The sequence below is a fragment of the Dermacentor variabilis genome, chromosome 9, assembly GCF_050947875.1.
Source record: "Dermacentor variabilis isolate Ectoservices chromosome 9, ASM5094787v1, whole genome shotgun sequence".
In the NCBI taxonomy this organism is placed as follows: Eukaryota; Metazoa; Arthropoda; class Arachnida; order Ixodida; family Ixodidae; genus Dermacentor; species Dermacentor variabilis.
The window spans coordinates 114947415-114966615 of record NC_134576.1 but is presented as its reverse complement, the minus strand read 5'-3'; the positions used below and the strand labels follow the sequence as shown (position 1 = coordinate 114966615).

General features: G+C 45.6%; 1 protein-coding gene across 1 annotated transcript; it reads left to right on the top strand.

The window, feature by feature from the left end:
* Window positions 1–7746: 7746 nt before the first annotated feature.
* On the top strand, window positions 7747–18715 carry LOC142558151 (methyltransferase-like protein 27). Its single transcript, XM_075670311.1, has 6 exons — window positions 7747–7771; window positions 9118–9259; window positions 11483–11608; window positions 13847–13985; window positions 15109–15198; window positions 17826–18715. Exons 2-6 carry the CDS (start codon window positions 9137–9139, stop codon window positions 18020–18022), a joined length of 675 nt encoding a protein of 224 aa, XP_075526426.1. The 5' UTR covers window positions 7747–7771; window positions 9118–9136; the 3' UTR covers window positions 18023–18715.
* Window positions 18716–19201: the final 486 nt, after the last annotated feature.

The window sequence follows — 19201 nt, the reverse complement described above, 5'->3', positions numbered from 1 at the left end:
TGTGAACGAATGCTGCCGCAGCATCGCAAGTAGCTTCTCGAATTCTGTGCGCGCATTATGATGGTCCCAAAATTGGCCGTCACGTCAGGAAAATGGCGAGCTCATTCTCTGTGTTTGCGTGGGTTATTGCAAGCGGGCTGTACAACTTCTTTTTTTTTTAATTAGAAAATTGACATGGAACAGTTTTGCACGCTGATTTATTTATGTTTGTTGTTCAACGTTGCCCTCTCGTGAGTCGTGAGGCCAGGCCATTCTCGTCTTTCAGGTTTAAACACCTTGTGCTCTTGAAACGAAGATTTGTGGCAAGAACTGGAATGTTAGTCTAAAACTGAGCCACTACAGGCTGCTCGCTCACTGGAGAATCTTCCATAACTTTGCCACTGGCTGTCTTCCACGTGCATAATTTTCTTTCGTTCGCATTACTAATACTGCCACTTTTCGGTGCAGACAGCCGTACTTATCAACAACACAACGAATTTCCATTGGTATTTTACCCTGTCAAACATTATGACTGGAAAGAGAGTGCTTTGTTATCTTTGCTCTTTCCTTTCTGATTGTTCATGCTTTCACATAGTGTATCACGTGTAGATAGATCACAGGTTAGTTTTCTTTTTGTTTGTTTGCGTGGCTAACTCGGGCCAGCTACTTAATGCAGGCTTTGTTGACTGCTGTCACATTGCTGAGAATGCTGTCTTTTTTTTAGATCACGTTGTTAATGTTTTTAGAATGTGTCATCATTGAGCGGCATATTTTTCCACACTACACTTTTTTAATGCAACTTGCTTGCCGCCCTATAGCGATGACGATTTTGGTTCGGTTTTTAGGGTGAGCCGCGGTTGACTTGATTTAGTTGGGCAGCCTTGAAGTTCATTTCACCGTGGTTTCTTTATATTCAAAATTGAATTTGATTGTTAAAAGAATTCGAAGATTGGGCTTACATGAAGAAGGGGCGCCTTATTTGATAAGAGTCTGATATTTTGAGGTGATTTGTCTTTAGTCTGATCAGAAGTCTCGCGCTTTATTGACAATACTTTGGAAGGAAGCAGCGTGATAGGCACCTCATTCTCAACTGGGAGGTTAAAATGAGATACCAAGTCTCATCATTGTGGTTTGTTTTTTGGTGAGGTGTAACTAATCAAGGCATCATAATGATACTATCATAATGATACCATTTTATATATAAAAAGAAACATTTAAGGGCACCCATATACCTGGAAGGTGCAGTGATATGATGATATCGTGAATCTAGAGAAACCGAGGCTGCAGATCACAAGTACAATACACACATTCGTTATAATGCTCCAAGCAACTATGGAGGGTTTATTTCTACTCTTCCTGGTTTCAGATGCACAAACCTGCGTCTTATGATTCGCTTCACATCATCGCTCGCAGTTTGAAGGATAAGCACTTAAAGCGTTTCTACCGATGGCACACGTTTCTCTGAGAAAAGTTAATCGCGGCATATCAACTGCGTTTTAACTTATAAGAACACCTCTTAGTGGTGTCTTGCGCTTGAGTGGGTAGAATACATGGTTGTCAGAATACACGAGGGTTTCGGAAAGCCTAGAGGCAGACGCGGACACCGGTTTGGATAAGCAGCAGCGGCGTACTTTGAGACGTCACGTGACGGCGAAGCGTAAAGGCTGCGGTACAAGACCGGCTATTGACACCCAACACGGACTGACTGTGCTTTAATTTTTGAATTTTCTTTCTGTGTATTTGTCAGAGTCATGGTGCGCTTTAACATTCCATCACATGTCATGACTGCGGAGTTTTGTAGATTTTGAATGCTTGGGGAACTCTTGTACTATAGACCCTTCCCCCCACCCCCTCGACCCACGATAACTTCGATGTAACCTTTCCACTTTCACGGTGTTCTGCAGTTCTCTCGCTCGCAGCTGTGTGTGGTGTTCGTTCTGATGAGCGTCTGATTGCCGATTGTTCGCGTTTCTTGGGAAGCGTATACACGTGTACGCTTAGAAAGCGTTTCGTTCGTTTGTCGTGTGTTCGGAATTTCTCAAGAGTGAGAATGTTCGTTTATGTGAGAAAAAAAAAAAACCACACACACACCCACACAAACCGGAAAAAAACAAAAACAGATCATAGGTTCACGCGTCTTGTCCGTACGTTCTGTGGCTCGATTCCTTTCATGGCGTGGTCGCTGTGTGTAGTAGTTTGTTGTGTACAAGTGTAGGAACATGTGCTACATTGCTCAATTTTGAACGCGGAGCGGGCGCCCGTTGGGGAGTATGCACAAAATGTACCACGCGACGAGTATTGCAGGTGGCCCCGTGACAAACGCGGATCACTGCGACCTTCACTTTGTCACCGGAAGGTGGTGCGGCGAATGTTACCACGTGTCGCTTGGCTTCCGGTTCGAACAAGTGCGCGTGAATACGCGTGACGTCATCAATTCTTGCTTTCTTTTGCGTCACGACTGCAGAAAATTTTCAGAACATCCCGTTTGGTATTGAGATTAGTCGCGCCTCTGTTTCCTTGATGTTTACCCTAGTTTGGTCGCGTCAGCACGTCACACCACGTGACTGCAAAGGTATGCAAAAGCAGCTGCCGCGCAAGGGTCCACAGCGTTAGGGCATGTGAATTATCTTATCGGCTCAAGATGTCGGTGATAGGCGTCGGGTCAGTGCATTAACTTACACGTTGACTTTAATTGTCATATACACTTGACTTGAACATGCACTTTATACGTTCGGAAAATCGCTTCCAGACACGTACGTTGCAAATAGGTTCAGTTTATTTATTACTTTTCTGTTTCAGCCAACCTCCCTTTAAATTTCGGCCGAGGCATAAGCTCACAAAGCCTAATAACTAAATGTTTGTTCGCGATTCTCAATTGGACCTGCTGTGTTGGTGCCACGTACCGTCTCTCTGCATATGTCCGCTGTGACGCCATTTATGTAGACCGCGCTACACGATTAAAAGAGCGACACAACGTGGCTCCCGAACCGGAAGTCGGCGATCACGCGCTTTACTTCTGAGCATGCAATTTCCGGCAAAAAAAATTGCTGTCACTGTCGTGCTGTTCATTTACGCTTGTGCGAATAGTATCATTTGGACCGCTGCTGTCATATATTGTTGTTTGTTTGCTTGTTTGCGTCTATTTGTTGAAATTTCTTTTTTTACAAAGCGGTATACCGTTCAGCCTCAAGCTTGTTCGTATGAACTACTTTCGTTCAAGTATACGCCTTGGGTTGGCCACAAACAACAACTTCCTTCTAGTACTGTCACCATTGTGTTCCTTTACAGGCTTTTAGTTCAAACCGCTTTAAGTAAAGAATGATGTGTGCGTCTCAATGGCATTTTAAGGTTAAGTAAGAGAACGCCTGGACATTGAATTGTACGATGCAAATAAGATAGCCAATATTACTGCAACTAAAGAGGATCGCATGCATGAGTCTAATTTAAGATGTACCGCGTTAATTTCACTGTAGACAATCTCTAGATTTTAGCTGTCCGCTTATGTTGCATATACATAGCCACGTGCTGCTTTGAATTACGCCTAAGTTTTCCTTCCTAAGGCTACGATGCCGCGCACAGCAATAACGAACGTCGAACAGGGAATTTCAACATCACCGCCGAGATTAACAATGTTTTAGGTTCTTAAAAATGAAGAGCACGAAAACGCACTCTAGGTGGGCGTTTCTATGAAGCAAAACAAAGCAAAGAGAAAGCAAGAGAAGCGAATACTGACAATGGGATAATTCAGTGCAGTGAACGTGCAATTCACAATAACTAACAAAAAAAATATTCTTTCTGCTCCTGGCCGACGACTAGGCGAGGACATTCGCCCAGTCCCCGAATAACTCGCCAGACCTTTCAATAAAGTTATTATGCTTTTCTTCCGCAGACGCCCTGGCATTCCGCGTTAAACACGAAATGCGACTGGCGTTCTGTTGTGTGAGGTCGACGCAAATGGGAAGTGGTGTAAGGTGCCGCACGTGATCCACTGTAGAGCCCAGAAAGAGGCCGACATTTGTGAAGCGCTTGAAGACTTTCGTGTGCCGTTAAAACCGTTAGAAGCGTTATCTCCTCTGTCCTTTTTTTTTCTTGTGCGTCTTGTTGGAACCAGTAATCCTAACAGTAAACAGACCAAGGAAGTTGTGGGGAATAAGTCATTAGTTGGACAAAATGGTTTGCTTGCAGTGTGTGGTCAATCAAGATGTTTGATTTGTCGAACATCATAAGTATATGGCGCTCAGTAATCAGAAAAGCAAGATGTGTAAAAAAAGAAACGTATATTTCAGCAGCGCTAGAGGTACACAGAAGATTGCTTTATAACAAACGATAAAAGAACTATACAAGGGAAACACAGATTAAGACGACGACTGCTAATTTATTTCCATAGCGTGAAAAAGGGTCCCGCCAAATATAATTGAACACTTTCATTACAGAAAACAACGCTGTCGCGTGGTTGACGAAGCTACATGTCGAAACGCGCGACTCTTGTCCACTCTACAGTTTTTTTCCTCTGTCATTTGTTTGTTCTAGACACGTGCTCTGATGTTTCAAAAGGGTATAACGACGGTGGTGCATTTCATTACTTGATAACGCGTAAAAAAAAAAAAGTCGAGATGTCAATAAAACGAGTGACGTGTAGAAAAATGTGGTTGGCGTCCTTCTTTTCGATTTTGCTCCGCACGAATGAACGAGGAGAATTGATCATCGGAAAGACGCACAAAGATCGGCCTGATGTGCGGTACGTTCTAGCTTGGTACGCTGCACAGAAAACGGAGCGCAAGGGAGGAGGAAAAAAAGGGGGCTAAAATATGATAATGAGTACAAGAAGAATGGGTGCGTATACACAGTAACTACGTAACGCAGTGCTTTCTATGAAGTCTCGTCTCGCACTCTGCAAATACTGCACAATAGCCCCAGAGTTTCTCACCATATCACCTAGGGGGAAATCGGGCGCCACCTTCTATGCGAGTTTCCTAACGGGCGTTGTGCCGCCTTGGAAATACCGAGGTGCGAGTGTCTGACGCTTTGCCGCGAACGTAGCTTGGCCTAAACACGGTCCCGGCTGTACAGACGAAAGCATCTCAAAATTAAATAGCCATAATATGTTTTCACTAATGGGTATTACATCTTTCAGTGAAGTTTACTCACCCGACGTGCATAAGCTAGCGCTGACAAACAAGAACGGACCACTAGCGCAAACCTTGCCTGTTATTAACTTTAGTTTCATATAATTGTACATCCGAGCACAAGTCCTCGCGATTGAATAAAAATGTTTTTGTATATAATAAAGAAAGAAAAAGAGCTATGCTTTAATGCTTTAATAGAGAATTAGTCATTGTGACAGACGGAACGATGCTAGCCAGGCACGCCTTTAATGTGTCCTGGCTCCGCGAGAACGTCATTACCGCGTTAAATGTTTATATCACAAGACTATGATGTCGTATTGGCTACTCCAGAATCCATTACTTGTGCCGTCAACAATGTCCAAATAAGCAAAGATGGCCACGACATCCAGGTTCACGGCGGCTTTATCCCTTGGTGTTACGTTCACGTTTCTCGTTTGTGGCGTGAAATCGAGGTGTTTCATCAAAGCCGCGAAGGTACTTGCTGCCGATCACCCTTATTTAGATCGGTCTCAACGACGTGAGCGACGATGGTGATGACGATGAAGCAACATTTACTGGGCCCGAAATAAATCGGTGGTGCACGCAGGCACCAGACGGGGTGGTTCCCTAGTTACGGGACCCATATGTCTCCAGCAGCTCCTGGCCCCTGTCCGTCAGCGCGAGCTGAATCGGTAGGGCGGGGCTGGATAACAAGGTCTCCCATCGCTCAAGGGGTTGGGGATTGGGGGTGTTGGTGGGAAGGGGAGGAAAAGGGGGGTCTTGAGTCCTCTGCACTCTGCCAAGACATGCGGCTGGGTGCCCTTTTCTCTTCCGCAAAAAGGACAGAGAATATCGTATTCCGCGGGGTACATGCGGTTCATCAGTACGGGGCGCGCAAGCAATCCCACCTGCGCTCGACGCAGGATCGTCTGTTGTTGCCTGGTGAATTTGGGATGCGGTTCTGGCCGTCTGCACCTTTCCTCTCGGTACATCCGGGTAATGTCCCGAAAGCTGGTAACCGGGTGCGGTAGCTCTTCCGGAGGTAGCAGGCAACACCATCGCCGACTACCATGCCCGAGAAATGTCAGCGACGAAACCGCGGTAATAGTACACGCAACACATGCGCTGACTATCAGCTGGAGATCGGTTTGAGGAAACGAGTTTTACTTCTTACTTATATTTCTTGCTGCGCATGCCCTTTTAAGGCAACGAAAGATAACGAAGAAAGATCGCGGTTGGGTCAGTTACCGCGAATAAGGATATACAAGCTAACGGGAAAGGAGTTGAAACGAGCCCCTTCGTTTTCTGTGCTCGGTTAGTATTAGCCATGAGCTAATCCCAACTAGCCCAGTTTTCGGTCCTACTCACTTAACCGGCCGATTTTTGGCCACTCCCTCACTCCTAGTATGCGCCATGAATATTCAGCACAACAACAACAACAACAACAACAACAACGACGACGACGACGACGGCGACGACGACGACGAGGACAACAACTACAACTATTTGCGTCTTCAGTAACACTAATTCCGTGTAGATTCTTTACAGGAAAATACCAACAAATGGATGAAACGATAACACGTTGAGACATATGCTACAGGTTCGGGAATACAGCAGTAAGACGGCAGGTTACGTTAAACTAAAGCGCGGGTGTGAGCTTAGCGTAGGCATTATGATGGTGATGATGATGATACTGATAACGATTTCTTCAACAGTGGCAGAAACATACTTTGAGGGATAGACCGAAGGTGGGTGGTTATTATAACAATAATATAAATTGAAATTACGAAGCAATGCGGTAATAAATCAAACGAAATAATTCGCATTAAAAAGCAGCCTTGCGTAAACATTAAACAAACTTTAAATATTAATTATAATAAAAAAAAAGCAACTCCTTTAGCTAAAAGGTAACTCAGAGATTCTGAACAAAACTTTATAGTTGTCTTTTAGGCATCTGAGTTTTATAGTTTCATAAAGAATGATGAACTTGCTGAAATGTTGATGGAATGATTATACTGCGGAAACGTTAAGAAAATGATGCCTTTGGTAAGGTAATCCCACTCCCAAGAAAGAGGAAGAAGATTGGGCCCTGCTCCGAAGTTACATTGACCAGCTTTCGATGTAGAGCCCCGTCTATAAATTTTTATCATTATCGATCTGTACTCCTTACCTGTACACTTTGTTCTAGTGTAATGAAGATGAAACCATTAATCATTCAGTTCTTTCTTTCTTTTTTGCCGCCGTTTCACCTCCTCGCTCAAAATGTTATCGAACTCCTTCGACATTTCTTGCTCTAGACAACTATATACATTTCGCGTTCTCGATGATTGCTTTAAAGCTACTGTCATTTGGAGCCGTACAGTCTGGCCGCTGCCACAGGGCAATTTACAAAGCACTTTGTTAGCTTATAGACGCGTCAAACCGGTTACGTTCCTGCGGAAATCTCTTTGCTGAGATTTGATCCCATGCTCTTTCAATCACTATTTTTTTTAAAGTGAGATATACGCTGTCATAAACAAGTATAGTATTTTGCTTGTTCATAAATCTTGTTGCTTACAAATACTCATTTCAAGTATCGCTGGTGTGGCCAACCCTCTCGTGAGTATGCGGCCCGTGTAGAAAAGGAATGGACATCGACATCAGCAGCTCGCGCCTGCCTGTTCCCGTTCGTTGGGGCCACGCGTCCGGTAAGTGAGCGTCCCATCCCCGAAATGTGCCAAGCATCCCGCTACGCGCTGTCAATAGGTGTTAAAGGTGGACGCGGTTGTCGTTAATTGCACAGTAACAGGGCAAGGCGGACGGCCATCATCTCGATAACCGTGATTACAACAAATCGCACACAGCCCTCTCCCGATCGTTGGCTTTCTGAACCGAGAGCATCGCCGAAGTTATGTGAGCAGGGTGCAGATTTACGTGGAACTGTAACTGCTTGGACCTTACGTGTGGCGCGTTGCAGGCGTCGAGTCGCCCAGTCTTGCTTGACGTGGGGATTTCACAACAGTGCGATGGCGTGGCTGTTTCAACTTCTAAAATTCTCTGAGTGGCCAGTCTGACATATTTAGAACGTTTGTAAACGGACACACTCCGAGACGACGGGTCGGCAAGACCATCCCCCCTTTTTTTCTAGCTGTTTCTACAAAGCTCTACATGTCAAGGCTTCTCAAATCACTTTCGTGCCTTAACGATCACCTGCACTTTACTGGAAACCACGTCAGAAGCGTTTCCGCTAGTTAATTCAGTGCAGAAATGAATGTTCCGATGACCGCAGACGCCGCGACGGAAATAAGTTGCAAATTGGTTACACGCGGTTCTTGTGTTGGGTGTAGTAGTAGAAGTCTTGCTTTTAAGCAGGCGAAAGAACGGACTGGTAGGTTAGTTGGTACTGCATAACTTGAGGTTAAGCGCTAGAAAGCACGTAGGACGACAGAATGGAACGAGCACACATTGCTACTAACAATTTAGTTTTATTGCACATGGTTAACACATACGCATATACCATGGTACAAAAAGGAAGAAAAAGCCACCGTCGCAGCGTAGAGTACTTTTCGACATAATCATCCACCACAGGTCGCTACCGCGATAGGAACAAGATTACCTCTTTTTTTTTACAGCACAACAGATGGGCAAATTACAGAGTTATTGCTTCTAATCATTTCGAACGCCTCGATAATCTCCCTAGTCACTAGATCCGGGTTTCTGAATGCCACTTGTGTTTTGTCAAACAAGGATTTACATAATGCAAAGAAGGGGTAAGGCGTGCAGACACAGACACAAGAGACGCGATTGTGTTGTCCACTTCTCTTGTGTCCGTGTCGGCACGCCTTACCCATTCTTTGCATTATGAATCCTTACCAACTAGCTCAGCTTTTTTACAGCTACAACGCAAGCAGTGTGTGGCCTTTACCAGACTTCTAACATTGTTCGACCCCAGGTGGTTGGTTCCTTCGTCCTGCTTACGGGAGCTGAAAGCTCGCGAGACCGTTTCGACGGTCCAATCGCACGCGTGAAAATTTGCACGCGTGTATCATTGCAGCCGCCCATTCCAGGGAGACATGGCCAAGAAAGCCTCGACGGGTTCCCTGGACCGGTCGGACCTCGTCGACTTCGTCGTCGACGATCGGACGGCCGATGAGACCAGGGCCATCTACAACAGCTGGGCGAACAATTACGAGGAGGTGCGTAACCAAACAACGCCACCTATAGTCTGCAGGCTGGGTTATATACCGAAGTGGCACTTTATGGTGGACAGAGAGAGGCACATACGAGGTCGTATGGTTTGGCAAGCGCAAGCCTACGTCGGGTTTAGTTGAGATGATTACCTAAGTTGCACTGCAAGATAAGCCATTTCAGGCCTAATGTTGGGCCGTTGGACGCCTTAGATTAGGCCAATATTGCAGTGACCTGTTGCGATGGTGGCATTCCCAATGCACGAGTGGTTTAGGACAAATAAGGGGCGGGATGACTGTTGTCGCCCGTCTATGTTTGGTGGGTGCCATTTGCGTAGGAGGCATAAATGTCGATTGGAGTAAATGTACCAAGGAGTTCACAAAGTTCAAGCGTTTTGCTTTGAGCTTGTAACAGCTAGGCTGCTTCAAAATGGCTAAAATAAATGTTCATGTTCAAATTATCATGCTAACACAAACAAAGATATAGGCCCACAGAAGAACAAATATCAAACACCTCCTAAGCGGCAGGCATTGCCACTTGAACCGGGTTTGAGGGGCTAGTGTAATGTCCATAGACAAATTTCTCAGATAAGGTGAAAGTCACCTCGGCACTTCGATTTGAGCGCACAAGATATTGATTATTTTCAATTTTCCTTATGCAGTGACTGCTCACTTTACCGGTTGGCTTATGTCCTCGCGTCTTTGCAGAGAGAGCAAATTTCACAATTCATCAGTATGTTGTTTTAACGTTGCGTTTAAGCGATAAAATGTTAGTCGATTTGATTGCGGTCCCTTGTAATTCTTTGGCGGTCACCCAAACAAAGCCTGGTGCACGAGCGTATTTCCTTTTTTTTTTCGTCATCGTCGGAATGCTACCGGCGCGCCAGGGAGTCGAAACCATGACGACTGCAGAATGCCATAATCACTGAGCCACAGTGGCGCCATCTATGGGAGGTAATGAGAAAGTATTGCAGGATTGATAGTGAGGCTGTTTTTGCGTCGAAAGATACACGTGAGCCACCAAAAGTCCACGTGACCTACCAGACAGTGTCCGTGGGTGTTATCTCTTGGCACAGTGAAATTCGGCCACGTTGTCAAATTCTGTAACGGTGGTGTTTTGAGTCAATAGGAAAAGCCGTAGCAGGCCTCTGGGCCAATCAGTTGAAAAACAAATGGCGAATTCGACATCGTGGAAGTATTTGTCAATGCACAGAATACCACCCCGTGTCTGTAAGCGCAAAAGCAAGTTCAACACGAAAAAATACCGTCGATATATATATATATATATATATATATATATATATATATATATATATATATACAATGATTGTCTAATACCAGCTTCGCATGATGTACTTTTGATAACAATCGAGCCCGATGCGGATCAGAATTGTCGACCGCGATCGGTTGTTTTGCGTAAGCTTAGAGGGGATACCATCCTATGTCTGGCTCATCACCAACGGGGCATCAGAGCCCATGCCGATGATGAGTCAGACAGCGAATGGTATAGCGCCTCCGAGCTTGCGCAAAGCAGCCAATCGCGTTCGAGTATTTTTATCCCGATTGGGCTCGATCGCGATCGAATATTCACTGTGTGTCACTCGTAAAAGTTAGGTGAGAGGTCATTCGCAGAGCACACATACCTCATGCAACTTCAATTACAGCCGATGAGCGAAGCATGATGGTGCGTTCGTTTGGCTTCGTCACTTTTGGAGCCGAATGCACTGGACGTCTCTCGAGACTTCACGCGCGAGCCGCGCATGCGCATCGGTATCGTGACAGCACTATGGTGGCGGCGCAGTGGGATTGCACCTCTTGCGTCCGTATAATTGCCGTCGCAATAAAGAGAATGGGAGATGGGGCACGGCACAGCGGTGGTTTTCCCTTCTAGTTTCGTTTCGCGCAGGGTATTGCAATGTGTCAGCTGAAACAGCTTCGTGTGGTACTCCTCCGGATCAGTTCTGACACATACTTATTCTGCACTGAAGCGAAGTGCCGAACTTTCTAGACCCTCTATTACGTTCCGCCTTCATCAACAGGCCGCCACCGCGACCCGGGAAATCCGACCCGTGGCCTCTTGTTTTGCCGTGCGAATACAGCCATCTAGTCACCACTACGAGTACGGAAGTTGTAGTATGTGTATGCACGTCGCAGCAAGGGACAAAATGGCCTTGGTGTATGCGCTATTCGTGTCGGTGGGACGACTATCTTTTTTTTTCTTCTTTGGCCCAGGACATGACACTGCAGAAGTACAAGGCCCCGAGCATCATGGCTCACTTCATCAACCAGGAACTGCAGGTCAAGAAGGACGCCGTCATTCTGGACGTCGGAAGTGGAACCGGACTGCTCGGGGTGCAGGTGTGATAGTTACCGCACTTATAAAGCATACAGGTACTATCGCGCTCAGCTTGAGCAATAACGCCCGACCACTTTGCCGCGCGTTTTCGCCATGTAGCTGATATACTGAGCATTATAGTGCACTCTAAACACAGGAACAATAGTAAATGTACACGTTTTCAAGTTCTACAGACCTTTTGCATGCTTCCAACAGCCCTGCCTGCACAAAAGGCAGCAATGGTGTCACGCCACCGTTGTGAAAGGTAGACGTTCGGGCTAGCGCATGGCTCGCGTAGGTGATCGGCCAACCTGTCCACACCTATCCGTCCAAACGGTGGTCACGAATCCGCGCCGCCGACCTAAAACACGGGAATGCAAGTCCCGTATAGGTGACCGGCATTATTTTGGACTAACACACATTTTTGAAGTTGTAGAAGCTCCACAGCAGGCTTTTCCCACTTAAAATCACGGCATTAGCAGGCAAGAAGTTGCGGACACTTCAAGATGTAGTCAGCGTTCAGAAAGAAATTGAGATCAGAACGCGTTCTAAGCCGTATTCGCGACATCTTGTCCATACTCGCTGTTCTGCTGATGCAGTCATCTGATTCGCGACAATATATTAATTTGATACTAAAGTTGGTCCGCAGAGTCTGGACTTGCCTTCATCACAATACCGTGACGTCATGACGTAACTTTGCTGACATCGTGTTGCAATAAGGCTGAGTACGATGACGTGGCTCATAAAAGAAGTGGAGTGCTGCGCGCTTTCCTTGTGGTTGCGCTCGTGCTTGACAGCCGTAGATATCGCAAGAACGAAACAAGCCCTGACTTCATTATGACGCAGTTACGCGTCTGCATGTACTTGGTACCGAAACCAAAATTGGGTTCAGAAACAAGCATTATATTAAGTTACACATGGCGTCTTGGCGCCCGGTGGTACTATTTTCTCTAGGCTCTAGAAGTCTTATGCCAAAGGAGTTCTGCGGAAGCGCATTTAACGCAAGAAATGACAAGTGGAGTTGGACGTTTTAATGAAGAGATAAAAGATCAAGGAGAGAGAGGCAATATACTAGACTGCTCTTCCTCTATGTAACACATAATTAGCTCAAGCAGGCTGTTTATCAGTCTAGCATTTTGTCTACGTATCGTTAATATTTTCTCTCTTCCTTAAGACCTCTATCTATCGTGTATATGGTTGCGTATGCCTGTAACGGATCCGGTCCTATAAATTTCTTCCCTGCATCTTTTTCATCAATACTCTAAACGTCTCTCTCTTATCTAGACTGCTGAATGATTAATGTTTCCATCCGCTTTAATCTAAGCGCGTGTGGAAGGTGTACATTTCCTATTAGTCTCGCTGGTAGAATACCTTCGCATTCCATTAGGATGTACTGAGTTGTGTCCGGATTATTGCCGCAGCAGACACATAATCCCCTTGTGAATATTTGCTCATGTATGGTGTTGTCCTTAGGCAATCAGCCCGGTTCTTGAATACCAAGACCTTTGCGTTATCGTACAGATTTTGCTTTCTAATTTCTTTCTTGCCATTCTTGCAAATCGCCATGACCTTCTTTGTTTCCCTTCTTCGCATCCAATTTACTGTCTTTGTTTCTCTCACTCTGTTTTCGATGACCCCTGCTTGTCTATTTACACTTTCAATTTGCCCTAACCTGGCTGCCAACACTGTTAGCCTCTTCCTCCATTCTGTGTCCATCGTATATTAATTACAAATAACGCCGCTAACTTATAAAGAAAATGGGCTCCTTTATCATCATCAGCAGCAGCAGCAGCAGTGGCGGCGGCGGTGTCGCGGCAGCTTACTTTGACATCCACTGCAGGACGAAGGCTTCTCCCAGCGGTCTCCAATTACCCCTGTATTGCGCTAGCTGCTTCCAACTTGCGCCCGCAAATTTCCTAATTTCATCACTCCACCTGATTTTCTGCTGTCCTCGGCTGCGCTTGGCACCCATTCTGTAACTCTAATGGTCTTCCAGTTATCTGCCATACTTCCCATGGCCTTTCCAGCTCAATTTTTTTTTCTCTTAATGTCGATTCGAACATCGGATATCACCGTTTGCTCTCTTATCCACACCGCTCTCTTCCTGCCTCTAAACGTTACGCCCAATATTTTTCTTTCCATCGTTCTTTGGGCGGTCTCTAACTTGTTCTCGAGCTTCTTTGTTAACCTCCAAGCTCAAAGTTAGTATGTGCAGTCGTTATCTCAGAGACCAGACATTTTGTTTCTATCGGCCATTCCAGCTGAAGAACCTCGGCTACAGCTACATGGACGCCCTGGACTACAGCGAGGAGATGATGAGCGAAGCGAAGAAGAAGAGTCTCTACAAGCGCCACTTCCTCGAGAAGGTCTCCAAGAACAACAAGCTCTCCCTCAGGGACGGTGAGTGCGGCAGGAGAAACAGAACACACACGGGTACAGGCATGGCTTCCTGCAGTGGCAGAGCCAGAAATTTTGTTCGGGGAGGAATGATGGGGGAAGGAAGGAGGAGGGAGAGTCAGGAAGGCAGCTCTATAGTACACAGTAGGTGGGAGGGGAAGAGGAACGTGCCCGGTATGCCTCTCTCTCTCCTGACTACGTCCCAGGTTTCCTACTGAAATTGCTAGAACGAAACCTGGTGCTATAGTCGCTCAACGAGGATAGGGCTTATTGGTAGTGCAGGGATTTGACAACGTGTTGACATATCTGCCGTAAGTATGTTAATAATTAAAAAGTTAAATAACTATTCTTTAAAAACAAGTTATTTAGGAACAAAACAGAAAAGTACTGGACTTTGCTCCCGGTGGCGGCTAACAACATGCAGTTGGTTTCGTCCACGTAAAGGCTGTTTTTTATATCTTGTTGCATAACAGCTGAGAAATATGTATAACTCCGAGGATAAGCGAATCAGCTTTCGTTAAGTGGAACAGTGACGTGATGCCTGCTGTCCAACATTGTTATTAGACTGTGAATTTTCCTGTCAACGGAACTTGATCCACGCCATGTTTTATTTTTTTTTCTTGTTTAGTTCTTTGCCATCTGTCTCTATGCTTTGCCTTTCACATGTATGTATGTCCCAGCCCTGTCTCGGCTTCGTATGCCTTCTTTTGTGCTTGGATATCATGAATATATACAAATAATCCTAGTTTGTGCATGCATCGTTCTACAACGTATATGCAGGCAGCAGTTAGCCGTAAGCTAAAGCTTCTTTCGATAAGCCTGAAACTTGAAATGTAGTAACATTGTGTTGTAGCGCTTGCTATACTGAATGACCACCGGACATCCGCCGCCTATTTTTAATACAAGAAATTTCTTGAGCTTGCCATTAACTAAAAGGAAAAAGGAAAACGACTCATCAGAATTTCTTTAGGTTGCCATAATTTATTTAGACGGCAAAGGTATCGATCATGTAAATGACTTGAGCTAAGCTTGGTAAATCATCTTGGCATACGCACCAGACATGTTAGGGAAATGGAGCGCAGTTTTCTTTACCCTATTTAGACCCTTCTTATTTCATGCCGTGCAGGTGAGTACGACGTTGTGGCCCTGTGCGGTTGCCTCATGCCCGGCCACATCATGCCGGACGCTCTTCCTGAGGTAGCTAGGCTCCTAAAGCGTGAGTTTTGATTGATTGATTGATTGATTGATTGATTGATTGATTGATTGATTGATTGATTGATTGATTGATTGATTGACTGATCGTCATAGTTTACAAACCTGTAGCCTCGTGTTCGTTTATTGCACGGCTGCAGGTCCTAGTGTAGGGGGAACATAAACTGTATACTTGTGTACACGAGTATTATCTCCCCTTTTAAAGAACCCCATGGTCAATTCACATGAAAAACCTCATTACGTGGTTTCTCATGGTCGCTTTGGAACGTTAAGATCTATCCAGCTATTTGCTTAAGACGTACTGCTTGGCTAGCCAGTAAATCATGATCGAATATGGCAGTCTTTGTGTTTGAGTGCGCTCCCATAATCTATCTATCTATCTATCTATCTATCTATCTATCTATCTATCTATCTATCTATCTATCTATCTATCTATCTATCTATCTATCTATCTATCTATCTATCTATCTATCTATCTATCTATCTATCTATCTATCTATCTATCTGCCCGTCCATCCATTCGTCCGTCCGTTCGTCCGCCTGTGCGTCTGTATGTCTGTGTAGCATTTCTAAAATAACTAGCAATTGTTGCACTAATAAGGACCGCCAGATCGAATGGAGTCGCCACCTGGCGGACATTGGCCGAACCATGCATAGTGTGGATGGCGCGCTGCGTCATCCACACGATGCGTAGATGTGTACACGATGTTCGTGTACACATATGCGTGTACGGTGCACATATTCCCTGAAATATCTGTTTATTTTGTGTTTGTAGCGCAGTCGTAAATGACGGTGTGCATTTTTAATGAGGCACAGCAGCATTTGGCCATTCCCTGTAGTCTTTGTGAGCTGTAGTAAGATCAACGACTGCACAGTGCATGATCTGTGGTCATCGCATGCTCCGGTAGTAATTCCTTCAACTCTATGGCTACTTTGTGTTTTAAGCGCATCATAAAGGCATTTGGCATCGTTTTGACCGAATGAAGTGTTCGAAGTGCGACGTGAAAGCGGCGTTTTAGCGACTTCTTGTCACGACGTGTTGTCATTCCGTAATCATTGTGATGCCGCGAAAAGATAGATGAGCTGGCGCAAAGGTCACTCAATAACATAAAAAACGAAAAAAAATCATTTACAGCATGTAGGGGGACAAACTTGATCGTAGGCGCATGAATGTCATTTGATGATCACGCTACCCTATAGCTGTGCCTGATGTATCCTTTTAGTGGGTTCTTCTCATACCACTGCAGATAAATTTTTCTGCCTCGCAAGGGAATAGTGGTACTTTGGTACTTTCTTTATCTTCTACAGTAAAAAAATTGAAATTAAAGTATTGCATGAGGATCATGTGGGACGTGGCACTGGCAGACGCAGGAAGCCATAACACGAATTTCCAGTGGTTACTATAATTTGCCCTCTGGTGTAGCCTTGTTAGCTTGACTGAAGGTAGCGCCCTACGTTTGTCTAAATTAGGAAAATACAAAATAATTCGGGCTATTATAGTAAGCCAACTTTTTCCGCGTCTATTTCGCGCACGTGACGAAGCAAGAACAGATTTGGGCTAAGTGCTATGTTTTTTACTGCTAGTGCGATAAAAATAAAAGAGTGTAAAGCGGCATGGAAATACTACTCACGCGCTGACACTGAGGGACGTAGTTTCTTACCCTGAACTTGGTAGCTGTATTTCATTTCACAGATAATAAAAATGTAGATATGTATATGCGTACAAGTGGGGAAGTAGAGTGCACGCACATTACCTTTCTATTTCAACCTCATTGTATCGCAATACAGGTTTATTTTTAAAATAACTAGTGCAAGATTAGCAGAAAATGCTGCATTAGCCGAGTTGCACTGGAGCGATACCAACAGATTCCACGGTGGCACCCAGCCACCCTGGGGTCGAGTGCCAGTCTTCTATAGAATTAAAAGTTGCTCTTCTTTCACAGGAACTTTCTGCGCGTGTTATGAAAAAAAAAGTGGCATTGAAGCTAGGGCTAAGTGTTGCAGGGGCAACATGGCCACAATTAGCACATGACCGCGGTAGTTGCAGAAGTATGGGAAAGCCCTTTGCCCTGCAGTAGGCGTAACCAGGCTGATGGTGATGATGATGAAGCTAGGGCATTATATAACCGGTTCACTAAGGGTAAGTGCGTTTCATGAGCATTCAATCGACCCGAATCACTCCCAGCGAGGCGTCCGTCGTGTACATTTCTATGCGAGCGGCGACCGCCTACCCGCTCTAACGCGGCGACGGTGTTGCCCCCCCCCCCCTAAAAAATATTAAATTATGGGGTTTTACGTGCCAAAACCACTTTCTGATTATGAGGCACGCCGGAGGGGAGGACTCCGGAAATTTGGACCACCTGGGGGTTCTTTAACGTGCTGCACCTAATTCTAAGTACACGAGTGTTTTCGCATTTTGCCCCCATCGAAATGTGGCCGCCGTGGCCGGGATACGATCCCGCGACCTCGGGCTTAGCAGCCCAACACCATAGCCACTAAGCGACCACGGCGGCCTCCCCCCCCCCCCCCCTCCTTGCATTTCAATATCGCGGCCAACACCAAGTACGCCAAAATAAAAGACTCGCCAATGTAGCGAAGTCTGTCTGAGCACCCCGTTCGATCGCCACGCAGCCAACGGCCGCCTGATGTGGGTCCACCGCACGCTGGACTACTACGAGAGCAAGTCGGAGCAGTTCCTGGAGACACGCTTCACGGGCACCCTGCAGGCGCTGTGTCGCCAGTTCCGCATGGAGATCGTCGTCCGCAAGAAGGTCCAGGAGTACCGGCTCAAGTGCGACGGCCAGATATTCGCGCTCAAGAAGAAGTGAAGGCACGCAGTGCCACGGGTCCTCCTCCTCTCCCGTTACGCGCACTCTCCCCCGTGCCGGGAAAGGAGGAACGGGCTCGTTCGCGGGATTCGACGACGCTCTCGCATGCGGGGCCAGCCAAGCCGGCATCTGCTTCTAGCACGAAATTAAATTTAGGCATTTTGCGGCGCACTGTATGATTGAAGAACAGTTGGGCGGCGCAAGGTGTTTCGCCGCATAACGTCCGCCATCTTGTTCGGGTCGTACGGGAAGCGCGAGGAAGCGCACTTGCGGAGCGACGTACGCGTGCGGCCCCATATTTTTGGCGTGACTCTTCTCGGCGAGCTACGAGGCACTTGGATGTGGAGACCTGTTACTTGACTCTGCAAACCAACAGCGATCGCCTTCCTGTGTTGTATACGGAAATTACTTGTCCATTATCATGTTTAGATTACCAAGCGCGCGCATCTATCAAGCGTTATGGATTTTAGCATTTCCTGCGTCCCGCCATTTAAGGCCTTGCGAATGCCAAGGGCGAATAAATTGACGATAAGGTTTGTCCAGTTCTAAAGAACTCCTGTAAGAACATTTTGAGTTGGTCATCTCGTCAACAAAACGCGCCAGTTCTCGGTGGAAAGACGAGTGCGCGCGTGATTATATATGGGAGTATTAATGATTTTCCATAGCCGCCACGAAGGTGGATTGGCTATGGTATGCGCGGCTGAGCACGATGTTGCGGGTTGGCTATATAAGTATGTCTGTACGGTCTACAGGCTAGAAATATATTGTAATAAGCTAACGAATATTTATCTATACACACTCTGTAGATTGGTATTTGATTAAAGTAAATATGCAATTTAATTATTTTTTTCTTTAGGCAGTCTATAGACTGGAAATCGACGGAAACCAATTATTAAACTTGACGACTTTTCTCTATAAACACCTGATATATTTCTCAGACAATTTCGAACTATATAAGGTAACTATGTCAATAAGAAGTCTACAGAGGGACTGTACACATTTTCAATCTACTTTTGTAAACCGAGTCGACCCCTGGCTCTCACTGAATTACAATGTTCAAACTATCTCGGGAATCGCCTACAGCGGACTTTAAGATTTGGTGAATTATTCAATTAAAACGCATGGATCGTGTTGCAACAGAGCCGTGGCATTATTATGATAACGCCGTGGCAATAACGT